Genomic DNA, 11161 nt, shown 5'->3' on the forward strand with positions numbered 1-11161 from the left:
TTTTCATTTTTTCTGGCCGCCTTTTCCCAAAACAATTAAAAATCGCAATGCCAATGGATTGGAGCTGGCTGACTGTCTAGGCAAAGGAGACTTCTGCTGAATATGTCTCGTTCATCATCCGAAATGCATTTTAGTTGAAATTAAAAAATATTCCCTACCCTGCAGACTTTGAATCACAGTTCATTAATTTAAAATGCCCAGCATCAGGAACTGAGGAGGTGTTTTTGTTGCTGGAAAATTCAGCAAAGGTAAACACGACACTAAACACAGACTTGGCTGACTGACAGCTGGAATTTGTTGTGTGCTAGTAGAGTAGCTAAGACTACAATAAAAACAGACTATATACAAGCGATGTGCTCTCATTTATTCTTTTAATATATATATTACTTTACTTGCGCTCTTCAAAGTCCAGCCAAATGTCTCCTTGAAGCTTAGGAAGAAAGCTTGAGCTATCAATTAAATTGTCTTTACGTGTCTTTGGATTGATTTTGACATCGAAATTGTTGATCACCTCAACAATAGCAGCTTTGATCTGAGTTAAAGCGAAGCGCATGCCTGGAAATGTCAAGAGATTATTAGTATTATATTTAAGAGTAATAGCTTTAATTACGCACCTATGCAGATGCGTGGACCATCTCCGAAGGGCATAAAAACGCCACGATCCCGATAGGTTTTGGCTGAATTTGGTTCCATAAAGCGATCGGGTTGGAAGTGTTCGGGATTGGTGAAGTAATCCGCGTCCTTCATGAAGCAACCATGAGGCACAACGACAACGGTGCCCGGCTCTATGGTAACAGTTGGACCCTTGCCATTGGGCAGCTCAATGCGCTTAGTGCACAGCTTGTTGGATGCAATCAGAGGCGGGAAGAAGCGAATGGTTTCTAAGTAAGTGAAATAAGAAATTAAATTAAAGAATTATATAAAAAAACTGTGCTAACTCACCCTGCACACAAGCGTCTAAGAAGGGCAATTCGTTCAGTTTCTCAAAGTCAACAAAGCCTTGACTGTTCAGATTCGCATGGATCTCATCGCGCAACCGCTGCTGAATTTTGACATCACGAGCCAAGAAGAGCAAAGCATGAGCCAGCACTGTTGCCGTTGTTTCGAAGCCATCGATGAGAAAGGTCATCGAGCAAGCCGCCAGTTGACGAGTGCTTAATTTATGCTTGTTGCCCAACTGCATAATGTAGTCCAAAAAGTCGACACGATCAAATTCTTTGCCAATATCAAGTTGTTGCTTGCGTGTATCGATGGCGGTTTCTACGAGGCTGACAAAGGAACTTCTCGATATCCTTGGGAATAAAGCGTAGTTTACGGATTTTGCTTAAGATCGGAAACATAGCGAATATCATGGTGTTTAATATAAAGGTAAACGACTGATCGAATATATTCTTCATTTTATCCATAATGGGAGTGGGATTATCGGTGAAGCTCTTTGCGCTGAGTCCCAGCACACAATCGGTGACCATTTCCGAGGTGTAGCACAGGCTGAGCTGTTAATTACATATAAGAATTAGTTAAGAACCCACAATTCTCAACTGTTTATTTCACTTACATGCTTGCTATTGATACCTTCGGGTGCTCCAATGCGAGACTGTTTGCGAATGTATTCGGTGAGCTTGTTGCACACTTGGTTGGTCACCGGATAAACTGTTTTGATCTGGAAAGAGAAAAGACTCACTAATAAGTATGAGTATAATAAAGAATAAAGTATTGCTTACCCGACTCATGGTCAGTCCGGGAGTTATGTCCGTTCGACGCTGCTTCCATTGCTCGCCCTTCATGGTGAACATATTGTTTGCCAGAATGTAGTCGGACTTCTCATCGACCGCATTAGCCAACTCATTGTCATGGAAGCTCTTGAAATCAGCTACAAAAACACGATGTGCCAGCTCTGGATTGAGCACCAGCAACTGTGGAGCTCGGCCAAGGAACATGCCAACCATATCATAATCCTGCTTGTATTTGCTGCAATCAAGTGGATTAGCCAAGTCCATACAAAAGGATCAGCTGGCAAATTACCGATAGATATCCTGCATATCATAGAAGGAATGTCGCTTCAGTGTGTACATGTTGGGAAAATTGCCAGTTAGTGGCTTTGGACTGGGACCCGGCACCTTACGCTTCCGCCAGTAGCCGAAGGTCCAGGTGAGATACTGATAGCCCAGAGCCACCAGCAGAGCCAAAAGCGCAAATGTCATCAACGTCATCTTTTTGTGTTGATCAGCAACTTGCGAACAACGTTTCAGAGTGCCGTTTGTTGGTCTACTGCAGCGACAACTGCTTTTATATTTGTTTTAATTTCAATTGAGGCTCTGCTTCTTACTTAGGTCAGTTTCTTGATAAGCTGGAGTTGATAATGATTTTATCAGCCATTGGCGTTGTATGCTGCTGAAATTGCCAGTTGGTCTGTTGAAATCAAACAAACATTCTATAAAGCTAATCAGCAATTATATCCCATTAAATATTATCATTCACAGCAAAACCTGCTGCTGTTATCAAAGTGATAGAGCGACAAGCAGGAGAGCGATTATATTTTTAATTTTCTGTATTTTACAACACTGAATTCGAGTAGTTCTATTCGCTTTAGATTGTAGAGAGATTCGGTTGTCATGCTGCTCAGCACCTCAGCGATTTTGCGATTTCATGCTGATATTATTCTTGAAGCCCTGCGAGTGGAAAAAGTCATTTCTCTGCGCAATTATTAGCAAAATTTCGTAAGCCGTTTTACTTCTTAGCAATAATAAACAAAATAGTATTTGTTCACGGTAATATAACGTGTACTCTACATTCAAAACAAAGAAGCAGCAAACAGTCTTCTGATAATGCTATAATCCTATAATCCCATATCAATAGAATAATGTGAATCCGCAATGTTGCGCTAGTAGTGGATATTCAGTTGAGATTTGTACTGTTTCTTATAATAAAGGAGTAATGTGCCAAAAATTAATAAGTAAACAATATAAATAAATAAATATACACACATACATACAATAAGTAATAATAATAAGAACAAAATTACATATTTTGCTAAATAATATTATATGTCAATGGAAAAATCAAAACATTTTAAAAATCCAAATAAATAACAAAAACATTAAAAAAAATTTCTTAAATATAATATAAGTACTTCAAAAATATAACTAAATTAAAAATAACTAATTTCGTAAATACAATTAAATACATACTCTGTATTATGCACACTGTGCGAAACAAGTAAGAAAGCTACAGCCGAGTGTGCTCAACTGTGAGATACCCGTTACCCATTTTGAATACAAGCAAAATATTGCGGTATTCATTTTTACCGCAATAATACTAATAATTTACCAAAGCCTATTTTAGGTATATTACAGTAAGCACGCATTCAAAATATACCATAGAGTACAAAATATACGAAATTGTCAGCCAAAGCAACTAAGACCCGTTGTACTTATGTATATACATACATACATAAGTATACTTTTTTGCTCCTATAAAAGAAACAAATCTATGTGGAACTATAACAAATGCTTTCGAAAAAAAATAACGCTTTCTCTTATAGACTCTGAGATCCAGTCTTTCATACGGACAGACAGACAGACGCAGAGACGAACATGGCTATATCGGATCGGTTGTTGACGCTTATAATATATAATATATATACTTTATGGGGTCAGAGGTAACTTAATTTTCAACAGGCAAAAAGTTACAATTTTATATTTATAATTTTGTTATAAGTATTTTTAGATAAAAAAGATGCTAAATATGAAAAATAAAAATTCAATTTTAAATATATTAAAGTAAATAAATTTAAATTTAAATGAAAATCATCTAAAGTATAAGGTTGTATATTTAAATAAATAAATATGTATACAAAGAGTAATACATTATATAATATTAGCGGACAAGCAAATTATACTCAAGTTTGAGATGAAAAATATCCTATATGTTAACATTCCACATTTTAATACGGGCTGTCTGACTAATGCTTTTAGCAGCACATAAACTAGCATTAAGAAACCAAACGCCAGCCTCAACGGCAATCTGCAGTCATGTGACAAAGTCTGATGTATGAATACACTTATATCTTTTACTCTCTTTGTGTATGTGTGTGTGTATCTGTGTGTGTGTGTGTGCAGGCGTCAACGTCTTTTCCATCTTAGTGTGCGAAGAGGGGGGCGGGGCTGTCAGAGCTGCATTTCCATTACACCCACGCACAAAGCCACTCACTCACACAATCATGTATGTGCGTTGTATTGTCGTCCAATTGCTTACTTAATGGATTGCAAGCGCAGTTAATAACTTAGCAGACTTGGCGATGACAAGTCGACAAAAGTGTGCCAAGTCGTTGTCCCCCAAGTGTCCCCCCGTGTGTATGCTGGGCAATTAAATACTCAACCACAAAAGCGTTCTTAATGACAGCGAGGATGGGGCGGCGGAAGGCAGAAGGCAGAAGGCAGAGCAGAGTCCAGTCCAGTTCACTCCACCAGCAGTTCAGTTGATTCGAGGCGAGTTCGCAGTTGACCTGACCACGTGTGACAAATTGACGCTTTTTTAATTTCGCCAGCATTCAACACACACTCACACATCCGCACACCCGCATTCATATTAGCACCAGTCGACTGACCACTTTAAACGTAAAGCGCCATACGAATCAGAAATCACGCATACGTCGCGTATGCCGCCCCACAAATTGGGCTGCTGCTGCTGTTGCAATTTGTTGATGGCTTCCACACTGGCTTCTCTTGCCTCTCGCTGCCTCGTTGTCAACTGATACTGATTGACGATGTTGTTCTGATTCTTGTTGTAGCTGCTTCTGCTGCTCTGCTCTCGTTGTTGTTGTTTGTTGTGCTTGCTGCTAAAAAAGGTGTTTTCATTTTGAATGCAAAAACGTCGCGTTGATTAATTGCCTCGCACATGCGCTGTCCACTCTGCTGAGATGCTGCTGCTGCTGCTGCTGCTGCTGGCGAAGAGATTCTACTTTATTTAACAAATGATGTGCATGTCTTCTTCGGCGATAATAGCCTGTTCCTGGCGCTCATAAGAGCTGCTCGGCGGAATCAATGCCTGGGCTGGACTTGCTGTGGACGACTTGGGTGCGCAGCGTCGTGTCTGGCAAACCAATCAAAATGTTAATGACACTCTCAATACAGTTATCACAACAGCGTCAACTTTGACGATATGCCAAGGGGCGCAACGGGCGCTGGCATCGAACGATGTCCCACTTGACCGAGCCTTTTAACATTTCTGCCATAGCTCTTGGACATCGTTGTTGTTGTTGTTGCTGTTGTTTTGGTTGTTTTGCTTGGAGTCGCCTTCGTTGCCGTCATTGCTGTTAAGTTGTCATTTCCATTATGACCATGTCGCTTTAGCATTTAACAAATAGTTGAGACATTTACAAGCGACGATAAGAGCGCCTTAGTGCTGCAATCGAGTGGAGAGTGAAGAGTGAGGAATGCGGGGTGGGGAGAGGGAAGAGGGGGAAGCAGCTCCAAATGCACCACGAACGAACGATTTGTGTTAATGTATCTAGATTTGGGCTTAGCCGCTTTGCCGCAACTTATTAATGCTGCTCTTAAATGGGCAGACAAAGTTTAATATTCATACGGCTTTGTTTCGCTTTGTCCCCCATATTGTCACACATTAATCACGGGCAGCATCCATAAAACTCATAAATAACACAACAGCCTCTAAAACAAAGACATTCACTGCTCGCCAGGTGCTGGCAGTGTGAGACTAACAGATGCCCTGTAGGGAAAAGAGAAGTCTCTTTACCTTACTAATATGAAAACTGTTAGAAAACATCTATGCAAATATTTTATTAATTCCAAGACGCTTTTGTCTAGTTGTTTTCTATGTTCACTATAACTTCTTTAATACCTTTTCAAGCACAAAAACTTTACTGAGTATAAAAAGCCAAAGTCAATCATTGGCTAAGGCGGCGTCGGCCCACACAATAGGCAAACACTCAGGCACAGGGCTTTGGCCACAATAATTGGCTGGCTCTTTTGACATGTTAACATGATAATATGACAGACAAGTCAACGGCGCATCACAAACTTATCAAAGACAGCCACAACAGCAACAGTAACAACAACAACAACAGCATGCTGAGCGACCGGATATGCTCAATGGAGCTGCTTGCTTGGCCAAAAAGGGGGAAAGGGAAACGCGGATGCGCTCGAGTGGCGTTTGGATGACGGCCATTTGGTTTGCTGCCCTTTTACTGCCAGAGTGTTGACAAAAGGTCGTAAATGAGAGGAAGAATAACGAGGAGGAAGACGGAGAAGGAGAAGGAGAGAAATTATAAAAAGATAATATTGCTGGCTGTGGCAAAGGCAAAGCATTAAAATTATATCGAGAACATAAATAAGCATATCGACAAACTGTTTGGCTCATTTATCAAACGATATGTGAGAGCGTTCTGTTGGTGGGCGTTATTGTTTATGCAGCTAATTGCTAGCTGAGCGCCAGACTACATCAATTTGAAATCGATTTGTCATCGACGGATAGATAGAGGGATGTAGCCATAGATCAGACCATATGGTCAAGAGTACGTATAGATGGCGATTCCTTTCTGGCTTGTGTGACTCTTCATTAGATCGACTGATAAATCATTTTCGTTGCATGATCGTTTCCGTGAATCGCTTTTTACTGGGACCTTTAACCAAAATGAGCGACTGGCAATCAGCAAAAACACTTCCGATCAGATCCCATTCAACTTAACTTAACTCCATCTTTGAAATGATGCAACACGTACAGAGTAAAACCTTTGCGTAATTTGCACAAAACGTTTTGTTTGAAATTGAAATTGGTTTTCTTTCGCAAGACAATTTAACCGCAAATCAACTAAAACGATGGGCTCAGCTCTCTTCTCCCCTCATCGACTCTTGGTCAGAGTTAAGAGCTCTTGCTGAGAATGCGAAAAAAAGATTAAATCGAGCAATCGCATTCACGTTCGCATTCGCATTTGAGGCGAAATGTTAAACTCTCTGTGCGATTTAGCATACCCTACAAAAGAGGCGAGCTATATAATTGGACACGGCACATCAGGCAGACGGGCACGTTTCATATTAAGAAAATCGTCAGGTTCACAAAGACACAGAAAGGCTGAAAGACAGAGATGGAGAGAGAGAGAGAGCAAGAGAAAAGGAGGCGAATGGTCAAAAGCATGCAATTGGCTATGAAAATTATGGCAAATCATACAGAATCCTATTCGCCTTCGCATTTGCATTCACATTCGCATTCGCATTCAGCGCGAATCAATTTCAAATAGCCATCCATCAACTTCATCATCATCATCATTATGAGGCTCATTATGATCATCGCTGACTGATTGCCGCAAAATCATTTTCTTGCATTTCGACCAGCAAAAGCACAAAAAACTCTTTGAGCTGATGTTGATGAAAACGATTTTAAATTATTTTATTTCAATTGCAAAATTGTATTGCCCGACTGACTTGGCTTGCCATGGCTTTAGCTCCGGCTATGCTTGGTTGCTTGTACCTCTTTCTCACTCTCCCTCCCTCTCTTTATTACTATCTCTTTCGCTCTTTCAGCTGCATGCCAACTGAAGCTGGCTTATGGCCGTTGCCGCATGGCTATATCAATTTTTTGCGCTTTTTCTGTTTTATTGCTACTCCATTAAAATTGAATTGACTTTTCGTTGTTGTAGCTCATGCTATTGCCATTGCTATTGTTGTTGTTTTTGTTATTGTTATTGTTATTGTTGTTGTTGTTGTTGGTATATTGCCTGTTAATGTTGAAAATATAATAATGGTCATTACGCTGAAACAGAAACGATTGTTCGATTGATGTTAAATTAAAAATTATTGATTATGCCGCATACACCAGTTCGAAAATGTTCGCATAATGACAAATACAATACAAATCATTACCATATCGCATGAACAATTTGTATTAGCCATTCAAGCTAATAAACTAACTGATGTGTATTAGATAGACTGTAATTAAAATGTATTTATATTTTGCATACTATAATAAATAAAAATATTTATTATTCGAATGGTTTAAATAAGCAATTTGTATTCCATAATTCTATCAGCGTTTGTGGATCTGGCTATATTGTTAGAAAAAATCAAGTTGAGTTTGAGAAACATCTGTCGCTCTTTCAAAGACTTATAAAATATTATTATTTATTAAATTATACTTCAACTTGATTGACACTTCCACTATAAAAGCACTATAAACATTAAAACTCTTGCAAGACTAACAAAGTAGTCCATAACCGGTTGGGTATAAAATCAACGCAAGCAGTTGCACAAGCAGTGTAATCGTGATTCTCACATTAGCCAGTAGGTGCCGCTCCCATATACTTGGCCTTTATGTCTAGACTAAATATAGTCATGTTTTCAAATCCATATAGAAAAAGTGAATGTGCCAAATAGTTAAAATTGCTCTTGAGTGTGAAATCATATACAAAGAAAGACTTAATATTATTTATATGCTAAATTCCTTCTTTAGTATCTCTAACAAATAAAGCAGTTCAAGCCGGTTAACTATAAGAAGTGGTTCAGTATAACAACAGCAGTAGCGCAAGCAGTGTCCTCGATGTTCTCTTAGTAACCACTAGGTGGCGCACGCCAAAAAGAAGTCAGGTTTACGTCTTGACTAAAAGTAGTCAATCTCATCACTAGCTGAACGAAATGGAGTTTCCGCTTACAACCAACATAACGAAGATGTCGCTTTGATTCAATGAATTTTAAGGTCATGTAGAAAACGATTGGATTATCCAGATAAAGATGGGATTAGTAATTTAAAAAATTCAAAACTACCTGAAAAACCATGAGTATTTATTATAACTTTTCTATGATAGCTAACTATTCTATGAAATAGAATTATTTATTAAAGAAGATTAATGAGAATGTGATTGTTTATAATGTTCAATTGAGTAGCTTATCAATTTTGTCATCTTTTAACTAGCTCAACAATCTTCTTTCAAGAAATGTAGTGCTGCCGTCAAGCCTCATTAATAGTCGCCAGTTGCAGATCGACCGCCCTGATTCTCTTCTGTTCGGGAATCTGCCTTGCAATATTTTTGCTTTCATGTGATTGTTTTAAATTAGGCGATGTCAATGGAGACTTCTTTGCGCTGCTCCGGTTTTTAGCTCAGCATGCGCAAATTGTGCAGTAATTGAAGTGGAACGGTAAACGCAGCTGACGTCGCAGCGGCAGCAGCAGCAGCAGCAGCAGTGGAGCTAGGCAGCACAACACTCATACGCACCGTTGCTGTTGATGAAGGGAAATGATAATTACACACATGTACATACAGATGTATGACCACGGACACACACACGCAGGCAATTTTTGTGGAAAAACGTACATAAATAGTAACAATCTCATTAAAAATCTCCGGCAAGAGCCCTAATGAGCGACTCGAGCTCGCTTACGAATGAATGCCCCAAGCTCAACTGAAATGTAATTATATCGCATTATTTGTCATTTCGAGCAAATGAATTGAAACAAATTTAGTGTGACAAATGAATTGTTTATACGCGAACACATGTGTTTGTGTGTGTGTGTGTGTGTGTGTGTGAGCTATAGATGTATGTATGTATGTGTACATAGATACACTCAATTTGTGTTTGCTTTCTAGCCAATTTCATTTCATTTGCATGCGTGCGAGGTTGGCGAGTAGAATTTGTCTAGAACCATGTTACATACATATTCGAAATGTTTGTCTGTCGTTGTCGTATCTCTCATTTGGCCATCGGCGCATTTGGCTTTTACCTAATTCAACTTTATGAGCCATGTCTAATTACCAAATGAATTGTGCAATTATTTATTTTTGTTTATTAATTGGCTGCTACGCTAATGAGGCCCAATGTGTATAGCAAGAAACTAAATCTAAAATCAGATGACTCAGCTTTGAGCATGATCTTTTTCTGACTGAGTGACAGGGCATGACATAAATGTCATGAGTTATGACTGCTGATCTGTAGCTTGCGGTTAAAAGCAGTTTCCGACCCTATAGATTCATTTCAATTCGAGTGGGCTTTAAGCCGAAACCGAAACTGAAACCGAAGCTGAAGCTGAAGACGTCGCCATCAGTCAATGCGTGTTATTTGCGGTTGCCGAGAGAGCATAACGAGCACTTTGGCAATACAAAGTTGCCAGTTGCCAGTTGGCAACGCCAGTCAGACGGCGGAAGCCATTTATGCAAAGTGCTGAAGCATTTAATGCTGGTCCGTGGTCTTCACTCATTGTGCAACTCATTAGCACTTATTAAAATTAAGTGCAGTCAAAGGGCTGCGCCTCAGTTTCTGTCTCTGTCTATGTCTAGCTCTGGTCTGGGAGTGTGGTATTCATACCAACAGCTAGGCGGAAATGGGCCTAGATTTGTGGTGCGGGTTGCGAGTGCAACATCATCATGATGATGATCATCATTATTATCATCATAGCTGCAGTCGACAGCAGCTGCGTCAGTTGTAATCAACATTTCAGCAATTGTCAGTTACAGTTGCAGTTTGTTTTGTGGTTGCCACTCAGCTATTGTTGTTGCTGTTGCTGTTGCTGCCTCTGTTTCTGCTTCGTGCAGTGGCGCGTGTCGCAGCAACAAACAGAGGAACAGAAACAGAAACAGAAAGAAACAGTTCACAGACACTGGCAACGAAATGCGCTTCAAAATGGCGACCAATTATCGTGACTGCCATATTTGTTTGTTTGTTGTCTGTTGCCGGGCAATAAAACATTTCATTTATTAGCCAACCCCACGATTTCGCTTTGTCCTGAGGCGTGTCCGTTGGCATTGTTATTGCCGCATTTGTTTGCCGCACTGCAATCACATTTGCCGCATTCGTAATTTGCCTGTAGTCCCATTGATTTTAAATTGCTGCCTTCTTTTTCTTTTTTTTTGCTGATGATGTTTGCTTTGATCGTGTCAGTAGGCAGTTAGGTTGATTCGTTCGTTCGTTCGCTCGCTTTGCTGGCAGCTGTGGCCCCGATTGCCACAGTGCTTGAGTCACGCCCACTTTTGGCAGCCACAAGCCAAGAACAATTCACACTTTCACACAAAAAGGATGCGGCTGGATCGAAGAAGCCAACAAATTAAAACAAATTGGTCAACACAATTTCATTATAAAAGCAATAGCCAAACGGATGAAGTGAAACTTTTTCCACCACATCCATCGCAGAGTGCATCGCACATTAAGGGCAGCTGCAG

At 39.8% G+C, this 11161-nt stretch overlaps 1 protein-coding gene across 1 annotated transcript; it reads right to left on the minus strand.

Annotated features, from left to right (window-relative positions):
- Positions 1 to 350: 350 nt before the first annotated feature.
- Positions 351 to 2280, minus strand: LOC133838284 (probable cytochrome P450 28a5). The gene is given in 7 exon segments (XM_062269348.1): positions 351 to 555; positions 615 to 881; positions 943 to 1276; positions 1278 to 1493; positions 1556 to 1660; positions 1722 to 1968; positions 2023 to 2280. Coding segments are annotated over 7 exon segments (1524 nt in total). The 5' UTR covers positions 2211 to 2280; the 3' UTR covers positions 351 to 388.
- Positions 2281 to 11161: the final 8881 nt, after the last annotated feature.

Source organism: Drosophila sulfurigaster, chromosome 2R, assembly GCF_023558435.1.
Source record: "Drosophila sulfurigaster albostrigata strain 15112-1811.04 chromosome 2R, ASM2355843v2, whole genome shotgun sequence".
Taxonomy (NCBI): domain Eukaryota; kingdom Metazoa; phylum Arthropoda; class Insecta; order Diptera; family Drosophilidae; genus Drosophila; species Drosophila sulfurigaster.